The sequence below is a fragment of the Leptomonas pyrrhocoris genome, assembly GCF_001293395.1.
Source record: "Leptomonas pyrrhocoris isolate H10 chromosome Unknown, whole genome shotgun sequence".
NCBI classification, from domain to species: domain Eukaryota; phylum Euglenozoa; class Kinetoplastea; order Trypanosomatida; family Trypanosomatidae; genus Leptomonas; species Leptomonas pyrrhocoris.
In genome coordinates, this window is record NW_015438363.1 from 354,293 (window position 1) to 377,737 (window position 23,445).

A 23,445-nucleotide genomic window follows, 5' to 3' on the forward strand; every position below is an offset into this window, starting at 1 on the left:
CTTACTATATATATATATATATATATATATATATATATAACCTGGAACGTAAAATCCATTCATCCCTACGTTCTGTGACACGGGTTTTTGACCATTTTGGCTCTTCTCTCCTTTTTTTTTTCAAGCGCTGCTTCTTCATGCGAACGTCGCTCTCGCAAGCTTCTTTTGTGAGTCGGTGAGAGTTTGAAAACGCCAGAACCGCGTAGGAGTCACTCTGCTACTGAATTGGCGTCGGCACTTTGGTTCTGCAGAAAGATCGCGCTGCTCAAGGGAGTTAACAAAGACTCGACTTTGAGAGTCGTGCAGCAACGCACGCGCACACACGCAATGTATCTTCATTAAGATCTCTCGAATTCGCTTTCCGGTTCCTTGGTTGTTTTCTCCCACGATTATGCTGCTGTTACCACCACTCATCTCTTTTTTTGTTTCTTTGGTGGTGCACGCGTTGCAGAGCAAATGAAGTGGCTCACCGAGGAAACAAATCCGAGCAGGTTTACTTCCCTCCCCCTCCACCGGTCACACGCAAAACTACCACTAGTAGTAGTCGTGCTAGTATACGGTTCGAATGCTTGACGTTTACTAACACCACAAACAATAGATCACACCATCATGTTTCCCATGCCGTCGATGCACAGCGTGCCACCGTCGTCGCGGCCAAGCACGCTGGTCACCGGCACCGGGATGCCCTCCGAGGCAAACCTGAGCCGACTGCGGAGCCGCTTGCGCCAGTCCGGCGCGATTATGTCGTCCCGCTCCGTCGCCAGCCGCGCAGACGCGCACGTTGACTTTGAAGTGGTGGACGTCGGCGAGGGCCACCACCCGACGGCGGTGGAGCAGCTGCTGGCGCGTCTGGAGCAACACGGTCTGCGACGTCGGTTGGCCGCGGAAGACGACGCCGCGGCCTACGCGGTAGATGTGGCGGTACGCACCAGCGAGGAAGGGCATTGTGACGGGAGCCCGACCTCTGCGGGCAGCGAAGACGGCGTTCGGGAAAAGAGTCGGGCAACGGAGAGCAATTCCGCAGCAGTCGGCACCTCGTCCATAGGGTCGGTGTTCGCGAGCCGCCATGGAGACGCTGACGCCCGCGAACCCTATTATTACCTCTGCGTTCCGTGCGAGCTGCGCCTCACGCGGATCAGCCGTCGTGCACCGCCATGGCGGGCGCTGGAGGACGTGCACTTCCACTTCTCCTCCGCCGCCCACCGCTCCACCGCAGCGTGGATGGCGGACGACGACATCGACGAGACACTCCGGTGCACCCCGCTGATTGCACCCACCAATCAATACAGCCGCATTTTTCTCAATGGCGTCCCTACGCTCTTGTCGCGGCGCCCGGGCGGCGGGGACATGTTCTACCCTCTGCCGCACGAGATGGAAGCAGCGCGGCCGCCACCGCGTGGCCGGGGAGTGGCGCACGAGTCGGCTCTGTCCTCGCGTGCATCGTCGTTGGGTGCGGCGTCGAGCCCGTTTCCGCTTTTCCCGCTCGCATCTGCGCGTGGGGAAAGTGGCGGGGCCGCCGTGCTGTGGCACCGTGCTCTTCCCAGCGTCTACACCGCCAAGGTTCAGCTGCTCCGCCGGTCGTCGTTGGCGGCACCGGTAAAGAAGCCGCAACTGGAGGAGCAGCACCAGCGAAGGCAGCGACAGAAAGTGTACCGTGTGCCGCGGCGCCGCGCACGAGTGCAGGTGTACGTGGATCACGTGGACCTGCAGACGTACAGCGCACACTCGCGGCTCCCACCGTTGAAGATCCCCCTGACGCCGGTTGTGCTGCCCATCCACCGCGCGCGCATGGCAAAGATGCTCTTGAAGCTGGAGGTCTCACCAACGGCGAAAACTCCCGTGGAAAGCGAACCACACGCGGATGCGGAAGCGGTGCCGGAGTCGATACGCGTCGATGATCCGCACCGAACCGTCTATGCGCAGTCATACGTACCCATCGCAAAAGGCTGGCGCGACTTCCACAAACAAGGCGGTGGTCTTCACACCGTTGAAGCGCCTATGCCTTTAACGGTGTTTGAAGAGGAAAGCTACCGTGTCGCTTTGGTGTCCGCAGAGGATCAGCAAAGTCGACTGCGCCGCCTCCCCTCCCTCGCGTCACGGGAGTCGATGCGCGAGGAGGGGGCACCGGTGGTGTTAACGCGTGCGTTGTTGACACAGCACACCCAAACTACATCCGATACGTGGCAGTCGCCGACCGGGTCAGACGTCGGCGCGTCGATGGCGTCCTCCACGCAACGTGCGTCGCGTTCGCGCCAGAGCAGCGTGAGTCGGAGTTTCCCTCCCCCCAGTCGTTCGCAGTCCGCGGCGCCGTCGAGGAGAGACGTGTAAGACACAAGGAGCTTGCGCGGCAGCAAGGCACTGGTGTGTGTGCGTCACGGGTGTAGTACCTCGGCATTCACGGAACGGATTCTTCTGCTTGCTTCACCTTTTCACCTTTGGCGCACACAACAGCAACGATACCTGTACTCAAACATCCGAGATGAGAGGGAGAGTGTTTCGCCTCTGCTTCTGCTGAGGTCGCAAAGCGATATCGGCGCGGTATCCAATTGACGTAGCGTTTCAGGCTGTTGTAGAGGTGTTTATTTTTTTACCTTTTTAACTTCGCAGTGCTGCGATCTTCGACTCCGTCATCGCTCCTTCCCGACTTGCTCTCCGTCTTCACCCCGTGCTTTCAATCTTTCAGCTCTCTCGTTTCTCTTGTTTAACTTGTTTTACTGGATACGATACATCTACGTACCACAGTGGAGTGCCCACGCGTTACCCCCCCCCCCCAAAAAAAAAAACTTATACAACGGTAATAGAAAACAGTTTGCTTCAAAAAAAAAGGAACTTTGACGTGGTTTGCTTTGCTTTTCTTTCTGTTTGTGTATGTTTCTTAGCCGGTCCCTCATCGAACTACAGAGGCAGAGAGAGCCAGAGAGAGTGTGCGTGTGTGTGGCGATAGAACGCCACGTACAGTATACAACCGCCCTACGGGAAACAACGGGCACACGTTTATATTCTAATAAATAATAGCGATCAACATTGCGCAATGGAGGCGGGGCAGTTTGCCGTGCACGTGCTGAAATGCCCGTTCGGCGTGCGTGGGGTGCAGTTCACATCCGACGTGAACGAGTCCCCTTCCGCAACTTCGCTGTCTTTCAACGATCACTATGCATACGTGTCAAGGGAAGCAGAGACGAACACCGCCGCTCCTCGAAGCTACGCAGTAGGCGGCACACGCGGCATTCAGCAGCTGGTCGCCACCACACGCGGCGTACAAAAGGCACCGGAAAGCATGATTGCCGGGAAACTCAATTCGACGAACGCCGCTAAGACGCAGCCCACATCTTTTCGGGGCGCTCTTCCCGACGTCTTTTCCATTCACGACAAGGGACGCCTCTTGCTGTGGAACAGTCAAACCGGAGCCCTTGCTGCCTCGTACGCCTTCAACCCAGCCTTCACGGTGAACCAGTGCGTCGTGACACCCACCTGCGTGTACACAACGCTGGAGGGCTCCCCTGCCACCGCCGGCGCGGAGGATGAGACGTGCGTGTACGCATGGGATCGGCTCACGCTGCAGCCGGTCACGGTGTTGCGGGGGCACGAAGCTCGTCTGACGGCACTGGCGGTGGCACCCGCCAACATCGAAAATGTGGTCACAACGGATGTTTTGTTGGCAACAGCTAGCCTGGATGGCACGGTACGCCTGTGGAGGCACCACTACGATCCTGAGGAAAGCGCAACCCCCGATGCGCAAGCCAAGCCAGCAAGTGTGAACCCTGTCAAGACTCTCGCGGTGCTCCCCGCCACGGAGCTCGGCGTCGTTCTCGGTCTGAGCTTCATCGCCACCGATGTTCTCGTCGCGGCGTGCAGCAAGTGTGTGCTAGCGTTCGTGCGTCTCTCCAGCGTGGTAGGAAAAGAGGGCTGGAGCAGTGGCTTGACGAACGGACGCGCGCCAAGCCGCGACAGCGAGTTGAGGTGGCAGCTGGTGCGCTCTTCTGTCGACCCCGACGGCAGCACGACTACCCTCCACGTGTGCGCCCCAAGCGCGATCGAGAGCCACAAAACATCGAATCGAAAAACCAGCAATGCGCCTGCTGCGCCCACAGCGGCGATGCCCTCGCCACCTCTGCAGGACGTGCGGAGGAGGAAGAACATCTTGACGGGCAGTACCAGCGGCTATCTGCAGGAGTGGGTGATCGAGTTGGGCGAGGGAGACGGTCAGCCGCGACCACTACTTTCGCCGACGGCGGACGAAGAGGACACGCCTCCGTCGCCTACCGCGGCCGCCTCAGCTGCCCGGGCCACCGTGCGTGGCCGGTGGCACAACAAGGCGCACGCCGCCACTATCGACTGCATCGTGACGGATGACGACATCGTGGTGAGCACCAGCATCTTCGACGGCGCTCGGCTGTACCACCGCCGCACCGGGGCCACCTGCGTGATCACGACGGTCGCCGTTGTGCTGGTACTTGCCCCGCAGCTGAAGCAGTTCATCTGGGGCTCCGTGGACGGCTCCGTCACTGTGGCGAACTACGCTCTTTTCGCGTCGGGCACCGAACGGGAACTGCAGCTGCTATGGACGGTGAAGCCACACGCGGCGGCCATACGAGGCGTGTGTCTGTCCTTGACGGCGGAGCTCCAGTGGAAGGCGCTCTGCATCGGGGCGGCGGACGGCTCCGTGTCGGTGTGGCGTCCCGCAAGCCCCGCCGCACCTTCCGGGGGCGTCGCGAAACAGCATCGGGGAGTAGCACCTGTGTTGAGTTGCGTGATGGACACGTACGTCGCTGATGGCGCCGCTGCTGTCGTCATGACTGTGGTTGGGTTGAGGAGAGAAGAGAGTGGGTATGCCCTCGCGGTGGCAGAGATGCCCACCGACAACGCTGCTATCAGCTCTGTGAATGTGCTGCCGCTGCCCGCGGCGCAAAAGGCAGCTGATATCACGTGTGCGCGGCTGTGCTGCAGCGCGGAAACGCAGCGCAAGCTTTGCTTATTTGTGGGCACACGTAGCGGGCTGCTCCTACACTCCGTCAAGGAAGGGCCTCCGCGCAATCAGTGGCGTGCACTGGGGTTGTGCAAGTGGACGGCGACCAACGCAACTCATCCCGCCAGCATCACCGCCATCTCGCCTTTGCGGGTTGTGCCCCCTCACGGAGCTGTGATTGCCGTGACGTCGCAGGGAAACGTAGGCACGTCTCTCGAGATGCAGCGTGTTCTCATCTCTGTTCTTCGTACACACCCGGGGAAGGGTGCTGTGGTGGTGGACGAGATTCCTCGTTGGGAAGCCTTTGTGGATGTGCCTACGCCGTCGCAGGGAAGCCTTGTTTCCTCTGAGTTGAGCATCAACGACGAGCAGCCGCAAGTGACTGTCGCGTGGATGAAGCCGGCCGACACGACCACCGCCGCTGAAGCTCCGGCGAGTAACGGACTTGTCGTGCGCGATAAGCGTGGCCTGCTCGTTCGCTGTCGTTTCGGGTCGAGTGCCACCTCGGTGGAGAAAAAGAAGGACGCAGAGCACACGTGGGCGGCACCGGAGGTGTTCCTTAAACCATCTGGTGCCTTCGAACGCAACTTCCTGGGCGTAGCACCAACCCTGGACCCGACGAATACTGAAGTGGTTGTGACGGAAAGCGGCGAGTCGGACCTTCTCTGCGTGGATTTCGCGACGGGTTGCAAGCATGTGTTGATGAAAGCCCCCGTGCGGCATACCGACCTGGGCAGCGTCATCTGCGATGCCGGCACCAACGTCGTGCGCTTCGCTGCGGCGCGCATCAGCGGCAGTGCCGCCTCGGCGTTGACACAGGTGGCCCTCTACGACGGTCACGGGAAGGAGCGGTACCGTGTTAATCGCGATGGCGCCGTCACTGTGTGTGCGTCGACGGCGGTAGCGAACACGAGAAACGAGGTGACGCTTACCCCGATGCCGGTGAAGGCTTCTGCGCGGAGCAGCCCCTCCCGGTCGAACCCGCCTCCTGCGTGCACGCTGCTGGCCGCCAGTGCCGTGGATCGGCTGCTTTTCATCGGCTACGATGACGGTCTTCTGCAGATGGTGGACACAACCGACATGTTTGTGTTTATGCGCGTCTGGGTCAAGAATGAGGTGGGCACGCCTCACGCGATTCGCGAGGTGCGGTATGCGAATGGGGTGTCGCTCGTCCGCCTAGCAGACGACTGCCTTCGCGTGTTTGCTGTCCCGCCGCGCAGCATTTTGGATCAGCCGATGCCGCTGACGGTGCAACACAGACGATTCAAAGGCCTCCCAAGTCGCACAAACAAAAGTCGTCTTTTCTATTAGTATTGTGAGTTTCGTGGATGTCGAGCAGGTCCACGAACACACACACAGATATCGAAGGAAAAGGGGAAGAAAGAATTGAGGGAAAGGGAACACGAGGAAAGCGAAGGGGATCAACGGCGTAACTCGGGTATTAATTTGCATTCTTGTTTTGTAGCGATGTAAATTCAGTATTTTTTCTTCGATTGATGTTTCTTTGAACCTTGAAAAAAAAATATATACATCTGTAAAACGGCCTGAGTGGCCAATGTATCATTATTTCTAGACCCTTGTTTCCCTCTATTATTGTTGTTATAGATAGTGGACATCCAACTGTGGACCGTTTTGAAAGCGAAGAGCCTGAGTTTGGAAAATGAAGTGGGAAAGACGGTTTGTGGAAGATCAATAAGACCATTATGTGCGTCTTGACAGCAGCTCTACCGGCCACAGGAGAGTCACTGGTGCTGTTGTTTTCTTTCTATATGCCACTTTCAGCGAAATCAATCACCCTCAACCACTGTGGGGCACCATAGCGTGCGTGCTGTGTTGAAGCACGCTGCCACACAAGAGTTTTCACCCCTCGCGTTCTTCGTTTCGAGTGCTGTTTTTCTTCTTTGCTTTTCATCGAACCGTGCACGTGTTCTGGGCACCCTCTTCGTTGCTGCTGCCTCTTCCCCCGGTAACCGATCAGCGTGTTGTCGTGCGTTTGAGGTGCTCCAATACCCCGGCTCATGTTTCAAAAGAAAGAAATGCACTCCACCTGTTTGCCTTCTCTTCATATCTCCTCCGTTGACCTTTTCCGTTTTGCGGTGTCGTCGTACGGCAGTCTCACTAACTGCACATCGCTATAAGTGTATTTGTTTGTCTGTACATCCATCAGTGATTGGTGTTCAAATCGCGTTCTACTCTTACGAAATACATATATACATACATATATCTGCCGCTCCCCCCTAAAGAAACAATGGCTTATCAGCAGTCACAGCAGATGAAGAAGGAATTTCGGCTCCCCATGGTGCCCGGCATGTCCTGCGGTGAGGAGATGATGCGTCGCAACTACCATCGCCGTCAAATTCACGGCGCCCTCGCAGACTGCGCGACGTACGTCGATGGCGTGCCCGCCGACCGCACCCTCGGCGAAAACAACAACAGTAGCATGCAAGGCACAGCAGCGATGGCCAGCTACGTAAACACGGCATCTTCCACCGGTGCAGCCCAGGGTTCTGGGGTGGACCTGACTGGCCGCGTACTGCGCTACTTCGGCTACGCGACGGAGCCCGTCACGGAGAGCGCGCTGGAGACGGAGCGGGTGCGCAAGGTTGTGTTGAACTTCTACCTGGAGGACGGCACGATGAGCGTGACGGAACCGAAGCAGGACAACTCCGGCTTCGCTTTCCCCGAGAACCTGAAGCGGCACATTGTGCCCAACCCCGACGGCACCCCCATCACCGCGGCGCAGCTGAAGGTGGGCGAGTCCATCACCTTCTACGGCCGCACCTATGTCCTGTACGACGCCGACGCCTTCACGCGCAATTTTCTGCAGGAGGCCGGCGAGGAGGTGCCGGACGCGCTGCCGGTGCCGAGCGACGCGTATGCGACGATGCGCTCCCGGCCTGTGGCGAAGGCGCACGACGTCCCCTCCATCGCCGCCTCCAGCCCTCTCAACACGACCCTGTCCGCGGCCCAGGTGCGGGCGACGCAGCAGTTTCTGGAGAACGACCGCAAGGTGCTCCGCTGCGACTGCACGTGGGACGACACGGCGAGTCTCTACGGCACGAAGCACTTCCTGACCCTCTACTACTTCCTCAGTGATGGGAGCATCGCCCTGGTGGAGAAGGACGTGCAGAACAGCGGCCGTGATCCCTTTCCGACCTTCTTCAGCCGTCAGCGCATCGCCAAGCCGACGGACCCATCCGGTCGCTTCGACTCGTCCACCCTCGGCTCCGTCACCTTCAAGGAGAACACGAACACGGTGTACTACAACGACGAGGATATTCGGATAGGCAATGTGCTGAGCCTCTACGGTCGTGCAGTGAAGATTCACGACTACAACCAGTTTACGAAGGACTACCTGGCCGAAAAGTTCGGCTTGACGGACTACACGCCGCTGCCGGGCTGTGTGCCGCCGCCGTTTATGCCGCCCAGCTCCACCCGACGTGAGATCTCCGAGGAGGAGAAGTTGGCCCAGCACGCCGAGAAGCGGGAGGAGCTGCGCCGCCACCGCTTTGCCAACTCCGTCGTGAAGTTCTTCGCGCGCCTCGACAACGGCAAGCCGGACGACGAGGTACGTCGCTTTGTTCTCACCGTCTACCCGGCGGACAACACGATAGCAATCTTCGAGCCGGTGATCCGCAACAGCGGCATCGTGGGCGGCAAGTTTCTGCAGCGTCAGAAGGTGCGCCGGGCGGATGGCAAGAACTTCCAGGCGGACGACTTCTACGTCGGCGCCCGCGTCGTCTTGAACGCGCATCCCTTCGTGATCCTCAACTCCGATGCTCACTCGCTGAACTACATGGAGCACAACCCGGAGGAGTTCAGCCACTCGGACATCAACAAGGTGGTGCGCAAACTGCAGGCGATGCTGCGCAGTCGCACGACTGGGTTGGCCGAAGCTTTCCGCCTCGCCGATCAGGACCGCCAAGGCGGCCTTGACATGGCAGTCTTTCTCTCCATTATGTCTCGCCTGAAGCTGGACGTGACGGAGCAGGAGATTTTGACGGTGCTGCGCTATTTCGACAAAAACAACGAGTCGTACGTGAGTTACGAGGAGGTGGCCGGGCGCATCTTGCCCGAGGGCGACGCGGTGGCCAGCGATGACCGCACGTGGGAAGCGATCTACCAGGAGAGCGCCGATCACGAGACGCAGAGTTTCGTGATTGACCCGAAGGAGGCGGAAGAGAAGGCGCGGCAGGCGCGCGAGAGTGCGTCGGCCGCCCGCGGCGCGGTGCAGTTTCTTCAGCTCTACGACGAGCGCCGTCAGCTCTTCATGAAGGAGTTCCACGCCATTACCGACTACGCCCGGGACAGCCTCATCGGTGCGGACGAGTTCCGGCTGTGTGTGCGGCAGAAACTGGCGGTGACCTCCATCCCAGACGAGGAGCTGGCGGCCCTCACCATCAAGCTGTTCCCCAAGGTCGCACCGCGTGTGACCTATGAGGAGTTCATGCGCCTTGTCAATGGCACCTCTACCTACCCGCACTGCCTTGCAGCCATCGCAGCGAATCAACCCGCAAAGAAATAAGCGGTATGTGTGTGTGTGTGTGTGTGTGTGTGTGAGTCAGCACTTTAGTACTCTTATTTCCTTCCTTGCCCCTTTGTGTGGCTTTGTGGCATAGAGAATCGCTGTTTCTTTCTTTCTTCTTCATCTTTTTTGATTCGCTGTTGCCGCTGCTGCTTTGGGTTCTGCAGCTCCGAATCGATGTACACCAGCTACCGCGTTGTATGTATGTATGTAAATGTTGCCGTTCCAGAGACGGAGTCCAGTAAACCGCTGCGTTTCTCGGTTCCTGTGCTTGCCATCTATTTCCTTTCTTTCTTAAGTCCTAAAAGGGGAAAGTTCCTGGAACCGTCGTAACAACCAGCAGACTGGCGGAGAGGTAACTCAAGTGCTACGGTCTTTCTTCGCTTTTTGTTGTACTAGAGAGTTCGGCTCGTCATGTAATTTACGTCAAAAACACCCCCAACAGCTTCTCACACAAAGAAGAGAAAATACAGTCTGCAGCAGCTGCGATTTGTTGACTGCAAGGCCTTAACACTGCAAGGAAATGGAGCATCGTCATCGCTTTCTCTTCCGTCATGGCGTGTGTACCTCAATAAGGGGCGCATCTCGTTTTGTGAGAGTTTTTTTTTCTGTTGTTTGTTTCTCCCTTGTATCATGCTCGTCCGTGTAACGCACTGCAGTAGTTTGTCTTGACGCTGCAGGGATACACACCATAGATTTGTGACCGGCTGCTGGTCGCGGTGCTCAATGGCCTTCCCGGACCATCCTTGTTTCGTTTTCCCCTTGGCAACTCATTTCGCTTTTACTCTCTTCATTGAACTCTCCTCGTTCTCTTCGTGGGAAAAACTAGGAAAGAAATACGAAGTACTTTCTTCTGTACAGCTGCAGCGCACGGCGGCATCTCTCATCAACAAGAAGCGTTCAACAACGAGAACCATTCTAGCCTTTTCATCCAAGCAGAACGGAAAATGCCTCCCACGCGCCTCTCTTACCTGTTCGTAGCAGTCATTGTGTTGTGGGCTTTAATGACGTCGACGCTTCACGCGCATGCAGCTCGCACGCAAGCCGAGTGTTTAGATCTCGGTTTCGACAAGGATGTGCTGCGCTGCACCTCTTGCGAGAAGCTGCTCATGGTGACCCAAAGCACCGAGTTGCAGCAGGAGTGCTTAGGGTGTTGCGTTGCCAGCGACGACGACGCAGCCGCAGCAAACGCCAAGTACACCGCGGCACGCATTGAGGGACGCAATGTCTTTCAGATGTTAGAGGCGTCGAGCAGGAGTCCCCTCAGCATGTTTTACCGCACCTACAAGGAGCAGCCCTACTTTGAGCACCTTTCTTTTAACGACAAGTACTCTATTCTGTATCCGCAGATCATCCTCGTGGATGACGAGGCAAAGGATGCGGTGACGCTGCGCATCTCGGGGTGGTCGCCGGAGACCCTGCATAAGTTCCTCTCCAAGAAGATTCATGTGGACTAAGTCTTTGTTGAGAAAAAAAAGGGGGGCAGCACACTCCTTTGCACTTGTTGTCGGTGGTGGCGTTGCGTGCCCGCTTGTCAAGACCGAATAAAGGGTGTGTGAGGGTTAGATGCTGCTGGCAGGTTTCCAAACCCTACGTACATCGTGCTTTCGGGAAGTTCATGGTTACTGCAAGGCCTCTGCAGTTGTTTTGAAACGCAACGCATAACTCAAATACTCCGACCCGGTCAAATTGATGATGCCTCTCATAATGTTGATACCGCAAAATAAAGGACTTTTGCCCCCTTGAGGGGAAACAAGGTATTGGGCAAGTCGTTTTTCAGCCTCAATGATGTGTGATGGCGCATTCACTTTGAATACGCCTGCACTTTATAACAACAAAGGAGGGATGCTCTATTTTTTTTCTGTTTTCCCATTTACTATCCCCCATTTCTCCTCTTTCCCCTCCTGTGCTGACGTGATGAAACTCAAACACGTGTGCGTCCGCAGCAGTCGTTGAGGTTATTTCCGATTATATATATATATATATAGGAAGAACGGTAGCATATTTGTTATCTTGCTGAAAGCCAACAAGGAACGCTCACGGAGATCTTTCCCCGCCCAGCGTTGACTCTTTTCTTTTCTATTCCCTACCCGATTTTTGTTTCAGAGCGCTCTCCGCGTTCTGGGTTCGGCCCGTTATCTCTCTCATTGTTTTACCTCCTATTTTTTTCCCCCGTAGTAGCTTAGTCATCCATTTTCACGTTCCTGTTTGCCTGTGTGGTGCACCGCCTATAGCATTACTCGTGAAGTTGCTCCCGCTCACTTCTCATAGCTCTATTGTTCTAGTTGCGTGTCTGAAAGCCGGCAATAAATAAAGGAAAGATAAAATGATGCGCCGTGCGTTGAGTGGCGTGGCCGTCCGCGCCTCTGCGGTGCGTGCATTCACCGATGCCCACACGATCCGCAAGCCGAACCCGTTCGACCAGCTTGTCCGCTCGGAAAATCAGGCCTACGTGGAGAACCTGATGCGGCAGTACGAGGCGGACAGCGCGCTGGTGGACCAGAGTTGGGTGCCCGTGTTCGAGGCCATGCGCTCCAACAACGACGAGATGCCTGTGGTGTCCACCTTCAGTCGTCCCATCGATGCCAAGTCGCTCTCAGAGAAGCAGCGGCACGACAACATGCGGCTGTCGTGGATGATTCGCATCTACGAGCGTTTTGGCCACCACATAGCCAACGTAGATCCCATCAACGGCTACCGCGCCGATAATCACGTGCTCGGCTCACGCACGCTGGCCGCGGAGGAGTTCGGCTTCACAGAGGAGGACCTCGAGCAGGCCTTCAACGTCACCTTTGGCGCCACCCACGAGGCTACCTTTGTGAGTGGAGGCACCTCGATGAAGCTGGGCGAGATCGTGGATCAGCTTCGCCGTCTCTACTGCGGCCCGATCGGGTTTGAGTTCATGTCCTCCGGCTACTTCGACCTGCGCAACTGGTTCCGCCAGGAGATCATGAACTCCCTGCAGCCGCTGCCGGTGCAGGAGCGGCGGCAGCACTACGACGACGTCGTGAAGGCCTGCGGCTTTGAGAAGTTTCTGCAAGTGAAGTACTCCACCCAGCAGCGCTTCGGCCTCGACGGCGGGGAGGCTTTTATCCCGGCCATGAACGCGGCCATCCTGACCGCCAGCGAGCTGGGCGTGAACAGCGTGATTATCGGCATGGCCCACCGCGGCCGCCTCAACCTGCTCGCGAATGTGATTCACAAGTCGCTGCACGCCATCCTGAACGAGTTCGAGGGCCGCGCCGCGGTGGCCGACGCGCACCTCAGCGGCGACGTGAAGTACCACCTCGGCCTGCGCAAGTCGGTGACGCTGCCGAACAACCACACGGTGGAACTCGATCTCCTGCCGAACCCGTCGCACCTGGAGGCGGTCAACTCCCTCGTGCTGGGCAAGGCGCATGCACGGCAGGTGTACACGAACGACGTGGAGTGCACAACGGTGCTGCCCATTCTCGTGCACGGCGACGCCTCGTTTGCAGGCCAAGGCTCCTGCTACGAGACGATGGGGTTCAGTGATTTGGAGAACTACCACGTCGGCGGCGCCTTGCATGTGGTGATCAACAACCAGATCGGCTTCACCACTAACCCGAAGGACTCGCGCGCGAGTGCGTACTGCACAGACCTCTCCAAGGTGAACAACGCGCCTGTGTTGCACGTAAACGGCGACGACGTGGACGCGTGCGTGAAGGCGGCGAAGCTGGCGGCCCGGTTCCGTCAGCACTTCCACCGCGACATCATCATCGACCTCGTCTGCTACCGCCGTAACGGACACAACGAGGCCGACCTACCAGACTTCACGCAGCCGCAGCTGTACGAGCAGATCCGCCACCATCCCCGTCTGGTGGACATCTACACCAAGACGCTCATCGAAGACGGCGTGATCACCAAGGAGGAGGCGGACGCGAAGGACAAGGAGTGGGACGCGATGCTGCGGCAGGCCTACGACCGCATGAACAGCGTGCAGGACTTCGTAAAGGTGCTCCCCTCCTTCGACCCCGAGAGCGAGAACACCTCTTCGGACCTGTCCAACGCGAAGATCCTGGCGGCGCTTGTGCCGGCCCCCGTACCGGCCGTGGACACCGGCGTCGACATCAACACCCTCCGTTCTGTCGGCATCCACCTCGCCACGGTGCCGAAGGGGATACAGAAGGCGCACCCGGTGGTGGAGCGTACCTACGCGGCGCGCAAGAAGGGCACGGAACACGGCGACGCCATCGAGTGGTGCCAGGCGGAGCTGATGGCCTTTGCGACGCTGTCGATGCGGGGCATCCCAATCCGCCTCACTGGCGAGGACGTCGAGCGTGGCACCTTCACGCAGCGTCACGCAGCCGTCACAGATAGCAAGACGAACCTGAAGTACTACCCTGTGAAGACGGTGTCGCCCACGCAGGCTCTCATCACGATTTCGAACAGCTCCCTCTCAGAGTTGGGCGTGTGCGGTTTCGAGATGGGCTACAACATGGAGAACACCAAGTGCCTCACCATGTGGGAGGCGCAGTTCGGCGACTTCGCGAACGGCGCGCAGGTCATCTTCGATCAGTTCCTCGGCTGCTGCGAGGAGAAGTGGAACGAGCACAGCAGCCTGATCCTGTCATTGCCGCACGGCTACTCCGGCGCCGGTCCGGAGCACAGCTCGGCGCGTATTGAACGCTTCTTGCAACTCAGCGACGACGCGGACTGCGTGCCCGCCGACTTCCGCAAGTTCTCGAACGACCAGGCGCTGGAGATCCGCGTTCGGCGCCACAACTGGCAGCTGACGTACCCGAGCACGCCGGCCAACTACTTCCACATCCTGCGCCGCCAGGGCCTTCGCGAGTTCTCGAAGCCGCTGGTGAACTTCTTCTCCAAGGCCCGCTTGCGTGCACCGAACCTGTCGGCGCTAGCGGATATGGCGAAGGGGTCCTTCTTCAAGGCCGTCCTCGACACCGCGCCAACGCCGGATGTCGTCGCGCGCAAGGTGGTCTTCTGCTCCGGTCAAATCGAGAGCATCGTCAACGACGCCCGCGCCGCGATGCAGAAGGAGAATCCTGGCGTGCACGGCGATGTGGTGCTCGTCACCCTTGAGCAGCTCGCACCCTTCCCGTGGGAGCAGGTGGCGGATGTGATGGAAACGTACGCGCAGCGCAACCCCGAGACGGAGTTCGTCTGGTTGCAGGAGGAGCCGCGCAACATGGGCATGTGGACCCACATGCGCCCCCGCATGAACAGCCTTCTGCGTAAGCTCGGCATGAAGCAGGCCCGCATTGGTGTGATCAGCCGTCCCGCCGTGGCGTCGCCGTCCACCGGTTACGGCTCCGTGCACGTGGTGGAGGAGAAGAAGCTGATCGAGGAGACGCTGGCGTAAAGTGTTGCTTATTGGTAAAAAGAATCCTTCTGCTGTCTAGGACAGAGGGGAAGACACAGCAATGACTTGTCATGTAGTTTATATCTCTTTTCTTTTTTCTATCTTTGTATTCATATTTCCAAACCCTTTTTTTGTTGTCGTCTTCAACCTTTTTTTTTTTCTTGGCAAGCTGTGCAGTCGTCGCCTCTGTTGTCTCTTTGCGCCTCTACGATTTCTTAGAAGGAAGAAAAGGACAGACAAAAGGAAACTCTCCCTTGATCTTTGGCTTCCTCTGCGCAGCGTTTGCGGTGGCCAGCTACTGTGACGATCGATTTAACACGTAACAACAAAACTGAAGACAGCACAGAAACATGAACACTATTCGAAGCGTTACACCCCCAACTGCTCGAAATACATACACGAAAAGAAAGTACTGAAGTTTGAAACTTTCAGGTGTGAGAGAAGAAAAGAAATGTGCAAGCCGTAGTTGAGGGGTGCCGCAGCAGGAGAGAAAACAAAACGAGCTGCTGCGTCTCTCCCTCAATCCTTTGCACCTATTCGTTTACACCGTTTGTTTTTTATCGAAAGTTGCTTTTTTTTTTTGGTAGAGGTCTCGTATTTTGCTGCCGTGCACATTGCGGCATCACACCACACATATCTCTTTTTTTTCTCTTTGTTTTACGTCTGCGCTTTCACTTGTGGATTTTGCTCTTTGAATATCTCCTCTACGTAGTTTACGTAGCGTTTCTTTCTGTCTCTCCTTCCCTCCTCTCCTTTACAGGCAAAAGGAGAAAGTGAAGGACTGTTGTGGTGTTTGGTGCCCACGTCGTCACGCATGCGATGCGGTCTCGAGGAAGCCGTCGATGACCCATCGCTTTGCACGTAGGTGGTGCTGTCCCTTTAGTGGGTCTATGATGAGGGGGCTTCGTTTGTTTTGTTTGTCTACGTCAGCGCGCCGCGACTCGTCTCTTTGACATGAGCTCTTGTTTTTTTTTTAGTTTTCTCGTGTTTCTTTTCCTTTAACATTTTACTTGTTGATTACAGATGGTGTTCGCCTGAAGCATGCACGAAATCCACGCCGATGTGGAAGAGTCGCGCTTGGGCGATGGAGGGGGGTGAACTCCACGGGCCTCGCAACGCCATGAGGCGGCTACTTCAGCTGCGCGCTGCTTACCCCTTTCCGTTGGGAGCGGCACGGATGACGAAATATGTGTATCGTACGTTAAAGATAGTCACGGGCCTCGATGTTATCTCTTGACGTCATGCGTGCTACAGAATTCGGTGCACTGCACATCCAGTGCCTCTTCAGGGGCCACACCTCCTCGAGCTGTTCAACAAAATGCCTCCTCTTTTTTCATCCCTGTTCGTGAATTACCGATGGAGGTTTCCCACTCTCATGACAACACACAAACACACACACACACACATGCGTGGTGGCAGAGCGAAACTGATACGAAAGCGACGCTGCAGTTTTCTTTTTTTTTTGATTTGCTTTGATCATGTGCTTTCGTTGCTAAACGCGGGATTCCTGTATATATATAGAGAGAGAGAGAGGTCTTGTTGTCGCGTTGTTCTCGACTCTTCCATCTCGCTGGCGCATTCCTGCAACAATCCGAAACTTCTTATCGTTTCTTCTGCATCGACTCGTTGGGCTTCATCATGTCAACCGATCGCTCGCTGTGGGTGGAGGACAAGTACGCGCTGCGATGCCGCCGGTGTGGTGAGAAGTTCACCATGTTCCGCCGCCGCCATCACTGCCGGCGTTGTGGCCAGGTCTTTTGTTATGAATGCCTCTACAGCGCCCAGGGCACTGCAGCGTCGCAAAGCCTCATGGACAACATGTACGAGTGGTTGGCGCCGTCTCCAACACGGCCGTCTCGCATTTCAACAGAAAAGGTTACCACGGCCGCTCTCTCCTCTTCGCCTTCTTCGCCTGGCTCACTGCTGTCGAGCGCTGTAGACGAGGACGTGCAGGCGGAGCTGTCGACTCGCATGTGCCGCCGCTGTGCTGCCACAATTCTGGAGAACGCGGAGAGGGAGTCGTCCGCGTCCCGTTTGGAGTTCCGCGCACCTTCCATCCACAACAATGCCAACGTCAAAACGTCGCAGCCTCTTGCTATTTCTGTTTCTCCTGCTACTGACGCCACCGCGACCGCTTCCCCGCCGCCGACGTCGCCCTCTCAAAGAGCGACGCTAGCGTTCCCCAACGAACCGCATGTGCCTTCCTTGAAGGCAGCCGCCGCATCTCCTCCGCCCCACGTCGACGCGTCTCCGCGGCAGAATCAACAGAGACAAGGCGTTGAAGAGAACGGAGGTGAAAAGTGGTCTTGGCGAGCGGTGCGGCACGAAGAAACAGCGGAGGAGCGCGAGGTGACGTACTCGATCGGACGAGTGCAGCCCCGCGTAGCGGCAAGCATGGCGGACTGGTGGGCCGCCCATCAGGCAGCGATGAGGATCAAGGAGCAGAGGAAGCTATCCACCAGCGGTGAGCTCGGCGGTGCACCCTTTACGTTGACTACGCCAGGAGCAGTAGTGCACGTGCTTACGGACCCGGTCACCTTCACCGCTCTCTTTTGTGTGCAGGAAACGAAAAGTCCTACGGTGGCTGCCGATAACGGAACCGATTGGGTCCGCCACGGCAGCGCAGCTGTTCATGAGGACGCTCAGTTGTCGGTGGAGGAGACGGCGTTTCTTGACGCGTACGGCGCTGCGTGCACGGCACACATTTTGTCGCGCATCTGCCGCTCGGTAGAGGCGTTGATCCCAGAAAACGGTGTGAGTCATCTCAGCCAACACCTCGCCGCCGTTGCGTGGCACGTGGTGCAGCAGACCACCGTTGCTCTCGGCTCCACGATCGACGAGCACGTTGCTCTCTTTTGTGTTCCGTGTCCCGCCCTCCCGCCGCAGTGCATCGTCTACCCGGGGCTTATTTGTGCGCTGCGTCTGCCCTCCAAGCGTGTGATGACGGCCTGCAACCACCCTCGTATATTGCTCCTCGCCGGCCACCTTTCCCACCCGGTGCAACCAGCTGAAGACCTCGTCGACTACGTGCGCTCCTACAGCGGGCACCTGGATAAACTCTTTCAGCGTCTCGCTGTGTGGAACCCGGATGTCATCGTAGTGGAAGGCGGCATGCACCACTACCTACGCGAGCGGATCGAAACAGAGAGTCACATGCGTTTGCTGCTGCACGTCGGCCGCGACTTCCTCGTGCAGCTGTCCTGGTGCCTGCACGCGGACATCATTGCGGATCTGCAGTACGTCGGCGTGGCCGATCTCGCGTCGACCACGCCGATGGGCGAGTGCGCGCGCTTTGAAGTGTTAGAGTTGGCGGAGGAGGAGCTCTTTTGTGCGTTTACCGGATTCAGCGACGTCTGCTTCCACACGCTGGTGTTTCGTGGCTCGGGCGTGATCGCCTCGGCAAAGAGCAGCAGCAGCAGCAGCAAAAACACAAGTAATGCTGACCGAGGAGGTGCAACGCAGCATCAATGGAACGCGTTGGAGCAACTTGGCAGAGAGGCGATCACCGCCGCCTACCACGCGGCGATGCAGTCTCATTGGGTGCGCACGCTTCTGCACTCCTCATCTGGCGCCACCTCTTCCTTCGCCACTGGCCTCGCCGCCGCAGTGGTCCACTCGAAGGCGACCGCAGCGACGACCTCCCGCCTCACGCTCAACAGCGGATGTCAATACCCACCGGAAGTCCTTTCTGCCTGTCAACGCGCTGATGCACCGCTCAGCCTCGTCCGCGACACCGTTGTGCTGAACGTTGTGCTGATGAATCACCTCTTTGAGAGCAGCAACAGTGCCGCTACGCCCAGTGGGTCAATAAAAGGCACCGTCGGTGTCTCTTCAGCTTCTTCTGCGTCTGCCGCTGCCACTGCGGCGGCGTCCAACATGACGAGAACGTTAACGCGAGCACAGAGCTCCGACCTCACGGGGGATGTCTCTTCGCCTGCATCGCACGCGTCGTCGGCCGGGGCGTCCCGCACGGACTTGGCAGGACTGCATCCCTCCAAACTGGGGACTCCCGCGCTCACGCAGCCGTCTCTCCCCCAAGCCGAGTCCTCCGCTGCCCACACCTACGCGGTGGTGCAGCAGAAAGTTGCCTTGACCTTTTACGGACATGCGGACGACAGCCTTTGCGTCTTCCTCTTTTCTCGCTGCACATCAGCGGAATCGCAGCTGCTGTACCTGCACGGCGGTCACCGCGTGCGCGTGACGGTGACGCGGGCTGCTTCGCGAGGCCCTGTCATGCTGAACAGCAGCGATGGCAGCAGTAGGAGTAGTGGTGCTCTGCCGGGAGAGGCTGCCCGCACCCCGCAGACTGCATCGAATCGTGCCTTGGAAGACGCACAAACCGTCACTTTTCAGCTGACAGCGGTGCGGCAGAATGCGACCCGCGCCTGTGCGCGAGGTGAGACGACAGACGCAGCAGCAGCCACTAGCACATGGTTGAAATTCATAAAAGGCTACGTCTCACTCCAAATTTGTAGTGAAGCTGCCTCTGGGCACGGAGGCACAGCCGGGGCTACGGTGTCCGAGACAGCACCCATCGTAGACGTCCACGTGCCACTCTGCTCGCCTCATCTACTGAACTTCTCCACCGCAGCCTTTTTGGAGTGGGTGCTCTACGGGTGGATGCCGCGGCTCTCTGCCTCCCTGTCGCTCCCACAGCAGCGTCTGCGTCTGGTCTTTTCTTTCCATCCCGATGTGTGTTCATTACCAAGTGCGGCTCCGGTCGGTGGCATCGGTCTCGGCGCCGCCGTGACAACTATGAACAAAGACACGGTGACACTTGTCGTGGATTCTGTTCCGCTCCTGCAGATTCAGTATCCGCCCGCCGTCTTGCCATCTCCTCCGTTGTGTTCTGATGCTGGGCTGCCAGACGAGGCGTCGACGGCGGATGCGTGGTACGCTCTTCACGACGCCGATGAACTGGAGGAGACCCTCGACGGCTTTCGCTCCTTCTTGGCAAGCTTCCCAGAGAGCACAGCGCCAGACCAACTACCGAAACTGACGGACTCCGATAAGACGCCGGGTGCTGTGAACGCTCCACCGCCGCCGTCAGCCCCAGCAAGTAGGTCCACAACGTTGTTTCGTCACCTCTGCGAACAAGTGAAGCTCGCGTGGGAGGCACTTCACGAGTCACGGTCACGCGGAGAGGCGGCAGCGACAATGTTTCTCCGCTCCTTACGACAGCGTCTTATCCCAGCGCTCATGTCGGACTACCGCGATTGGCAGGTGGAGGCGCGCAGGACGGCGTGCGCGAAAGCAGCACCCGCCTCACCCGCGACGACAACGACTTCTCACGACGGCTCTGACGTGGCCGCGACGTTGAACTTATCAGCAGACCGCGGCGTTCTTCGCAGCTTGGAGAACTGCTATTTTCACCCAGGACGAGCCCAGTGGATTCGGCTTGGCGAGCCGACGAGTGTGCTTGCAGTAGCGCTGGAGCTGCTCTACGGCGGTGTCACGGCGGCGTCTCCCGCCTCACCATCCAGTCCAGTAGCTGCACGCGACGCAAAAGTTCCTCCGCTCCACGGCTCTCTCACACCAGCCGCAGCACAAGGCAACCCGCACGTTAACTTTGCTGTGCATACGGAATCCCCACTGATGCACGACCCCAGGAGCAGCTCCGCCACGTCATCTACGCACACAAGAGACTCCTCCCCCATACCATACGATCAACAACTGCAGTCTACCGCAGCGTTGACGCGTGCGGAAGCGCTGGACATACTCCGGCGCTGCGGCAAGATGGATGCAGCCCGTCCGGTCTCCCTCGCGTGCAGTCTTCGCGGCTACAAACCTGTTCTTCCCCTCAACAGATCAGGCAATGCGGGTGGTGGTGGTGGTGGTGTGGCGAGCAGCATTGGCAGCGGTGCCGTGAGTACTGTGAACGCGATTGTGGAGGCAAGTGCCCTCAGGGGACTGGGTGGAGGAGGGGGAGGCAGCAGCGGTGGCGGTGGCGGTGGCAGCGGCTCCGATGGAGGCGAACTCAACATTACAGTGGAGGTACTCTTCCCACATGGGTTTGCGGCGCTGCACGTCCTGTACACCGACGGCGCCCCACTTGACTTCCCCGCGGCCCTCCTGCGCTCTCGTCCGTACATCACCGATGGTGGCAAGTCGCAGTCGCGCTTCTTCATCACGGAGGACGAACGTTTTTTGCTGAAGTGTATAAAGCCGATGGAGTTGCGCTACTTCAAAGAGTGGGCACCGCGATACTTTGCCCGCATGGCAGACTACTACTCGCCTTCCCCATCCTCTACGTCTTCTGCCTCTTCACAAAACTTTTCCTCTAGGCAGTCCACGCTGGGCAAGCTTCTGGGCCTGTATGTTGTGCACGTCCAAGGCTCGCGCAGTCGGTCGGCGGCACAGCCCACGGCCGGCGACGCCGCGCTTCCACCGCAACAGCAGCAGCCGTTGCGCAGCTTCCTGCCCGACGGTGCGCACTGCTTCATGGTGGCGGAGCAGCTCCTCTTTCAGCGGCCGGTGCGCGAAACGTGGGACCTCAAAGGCAGCCAGCGCAACCGCACGACGGAGCACACTGCGGCGGTGCGGCTGGACGTGGATCTGGTGCAGGAGCGGCTGCGGCACGGCGACTTCTTCTTCTGCGCGCCGGAGGCGAAGAGTCTGTTGATGGATCACCTGTCCCGTGACACCCAGCTCCTGTGCGACAGTGGCATCATGGACTACTCGCTCATGGCCTCCGTCGGGGGCGAGGTCGACGCGAAGGGCGGCGGGAACCTGTACGTCGGCATGATCGACTTCCTGCATCCCTACTCCTCCGCCAAGGTGTTCGAGTCAAAGATGAAGTCAGGGCTGGACACGGTGCTTGGCTATGGTCGGCGGGACCCGACGATTATTGACCCGTCCAGCTACGCGACACGCTTCATGCTCTGGATGGACGGTTACTTCAGCGGCGTGCCAGACCGTCTCTTCCCGCTGACACGTGTGCAGCTCCTGGCGGAGAGGAATGAGGCCAACCTTGCCGCGGCTGCCGCTGCGGCTGGTGGTGTTGAGGACGACGACGCTTTGGCGTCAACGTGAAACACGAGAGGGGTTAAAAAGCGAAAAGACGAACCTGCATATTTGCCTCACACACATAAACAGAGGTAAGTGAACAACGATCCACACAAATGACTCGTTGATTGTGTCGTAGCTCAGAGGAACAGCGGCTACACTCACGTTTGAGGTCGCAGGTCCATTCGATGCATCGCTGCCTGCCTCCACACGTTCGATCATGAAGAACTTGCAGGCGGCCACCAACACAATGTGGAGCGGAATAACTTCCCTTCTCCGTCATTCTTCCTCTCTATTCCTCTGCCATCCTTTCTCCCTCACAACTCCTCACAGCGTCGTGGTTGGCTTGTTTTTTAAAGAACTCAAACGGATCTGTGCTTTGGTTTTTTGTTCTCGCACTTACACTTGACGTGAACGCTGCTTTTCTCGTCGCTCCTTTCTCTTCTTCACGCTGCGAGGTACGTCCTCGTTATTCATTAGTGGAATTACTTTTCTTGAAAGCGGTGGAATGTCCAACAAGTCATCTCCGGTGGCCGATCTCACGGTGCCGCTCCCACCTGTCATCGACATCCAACGCGAGCACTACCCCTTCTGCATCGTCTGGGCACCCATCCCCCTGCTATCGTGGGTGTGCCCCTTCATCGGCCACGTCGCCATCTGCGACAGTCAGGGCCGCATCTACGACTTCCAGGGCTCCTACCGCATCGGGGTCGATCATATGCTGTTTGGGGTGCCGGTGAAGTACTGGGATTTGTCGAAGGACTACGTTCCCTCCTTCTACAATCCAAGCCAGGGTGACACGGCTGTCAACGGGGCCGCCGTCAGGAGTGAAATCGCGGCGTACGACGAGGGAGTTGCCAGCGCCAAGGCACACTTCTGCCAGAACGAGACCTACAACTTTTTCACGAACAACTGCCACGTTTTTGCGGCGGACTCGATGAACCGGCAGCAGCTGAAGCAGCAGCACATGGGTATGGTGCGCGTTGCGATTGGAATGGCCCTACACGGCCGCTACGTTAGCGCGCGTCGATTTTGGAAGGCGCACCTCCCGTTCTTTCTTCTGTTTCCTTGCATGGTGATGCTTATCATTCTTTTATGACTCCTGTTACGCTGAACGCAAATCGTGAACAACGAATGTGTACCTTTAAGATTACCTTTCTCTTTTCCCAGCTCCTTCACTCTTCCGCATCTCCTCAGCCGATGGTCGCTATACAACATGTGAACATGCCGCGGGCCTTTTACGACAGTAGAAAAGGCTTTACTGTATTGGCCGCCATTTTGCGACTAAATCTTTTTTACTGTCTCCCTCCGCTGTCTCGCTTCTCCTCCTTCACAACACTCTTTTACTCGGCGCATACTCTCTCCCATTCATCGGCCTTCAGCAGGAGCGAAAAGGTGGACAATGTCAAAGCGGATTTCCCTGGGTCTGAGGAGAAAGCCATTCCTCTGCGTGCCTGTGTATATCTCTGCGAGATCTTTCAACGATATCGTCCACACCGCCTACAACGTGGACCTGCTGGTACATAGGAGACTAACCAAGCGGGAGGCGCAGAAGCCGCACGTGCATGATGAATACTATTCCAATAGTTTCCTGTCAGACTGAAT

General features: G+C 57.8%; 7 protein-coding genes across 8 annotated transcripts; all 7 read left to right on the plus strand.

Annotated features, from left to right (window-relative positions):
- Nucleotides 1-449: 449 nt before the first annotated feature.
- On the plus strand, nt 450-2,328 carry ABB37_04301 (hypothetical protein; the record flags this gene model as incomplete). Its single annotated transcript, XM_015801934.1, has 1 exon — nt 450-2,328. The coding sequence occupies exon 1, from the start codon at nt 610-612 to the stop codon at nt 2,326-2,328; it is 1,719 nt and encodes a 572-aa protein (XP_015659335.1). The 5' UTR covers nt 450-609.
- A 353-nt stretch (nt 2,329-2,681) lies between these two features.
- Nucleotides 2,682-6,277, plus strand: ABB37_04302 (hypothetical protein; the record flags this gene model as incomplete). Its single annotated transcript, XM_015801935.1, has 1 exon — nt 2,682-6,277. The coding sequence occupies exon 1, from the start codon at nt 3,032-3,034 to the stop codon at nt 6,275-6,277; it is 3,246 nt and encodes a 1,081-aa protein (XP_015659336.1). The 5' UTR covers nt 2,682-3,031.
- An 800-nt stretch (nt 6,278-7,077) lies between these two features.
- Nucleotides 7,078-9,491, plus strand: ABB37_04303 (putative mitochondrial hypothetical protein; the record flags this gene model as incomplete). The annotated part of the gene is made up of 1 exon (XM_015801936.1): nt 7,078-9,491. The coding sequence occupies exon 1, from the start codon at nt 7,215-7,217 to the stop codon at nt 9,489-9,491; it is 2,277 nt and encodes a 758-aa protein (XP_015659337.1). The 5' UTR covers nt 7,078-7,214.
- An 832-nt stretch (nt 9,492-10,323) lies between these two features.
- ABB37_04304 (hypothetical protein) lies at nt 10,324-10,948 on the plus strand (the record flags this gene model as incomplete). Its single annotated transcript, XM_015801937.1, has 1 exon — nt 10,324-10,948. The coding sequence occupies exon 1, from the start codon at nt 10,439-10,441 to the stop codon at nt 10,946-10,948; it is 510 nt and encodes a 169-aa protein (XP_015659338.1). The 5' UTR covers nt 10,324-10,438.
- Nucleotides 10,949-11,435: 487 nt separating this feature from the next.
- On the plus strand, nt 11,436-14,835 carry ABB37_04305 (putative mitochondrial 2-oxoglutarate dehydrogenase E1 component; the record flags this gene model as incomplete). 2 transcript variants are annotated; one of them, XM_015801938.1, is made up of 1 exon in its annotated part: nt 11,436-14,835. In XM_015801938.1, the coding sequence occupies exon 1, from the start codon at nt 11,818-11,820 to the stop codon at nt 14,833-14,835; it is 3,018 nt and encodes a 1,005-aa protein (XP_015659339.1). In that variant the 5' UTR covers nt 11,436-11,817. The 2 variants fall into 2 exon arrangements, with proteins under 2 accessions (XP_015659339.1, XP_015659340.1); XM_015801939.1 differs by having other exon boundaries at nt 11,668-14,835.
- Nucleotides 14,836-16,473: 1,638 nt separating this feature from the next.
- ABB37_04306 (putative phosphatidylinositol (35) kinase) lies at nt 16,474-21,867 on the plus strand (the record flags this gene model as incomplete). Its single annotated transcript, XM_015801940.1, has 1 exon — nt 16,474-21,867. The coding sequence occupies one exon, from the start codon at nt 16,474-16,476 to the stop codon at nt 21,865-21,867; it is 5,394 nt and encodes a 1,797-aa protein (XP_015659341.1).
- A 304-nt stretch (nt 21,868-22,171) lies between these two features.
- ABB37_04307 (hypothetical protein) lies at nt 22,172-22,939 on the plus strand (the record flags this gene model as incomplete). The annotated part of the gene is made up of 1 exon (XM_015801941.1): nt 22,172-22,939. The coding sequence occupies exon 1, from the start codon at nt 22,349-22,351 to the stop codon at nt 22,937-22,939; it is 591 nt and encodes a 196-aa protein (XP_015659342.1). The 5' UTR covers nt 22,172-22,348.
- Nucleotides 22,940-23,445: the final 506 nt, after the last annotated feature.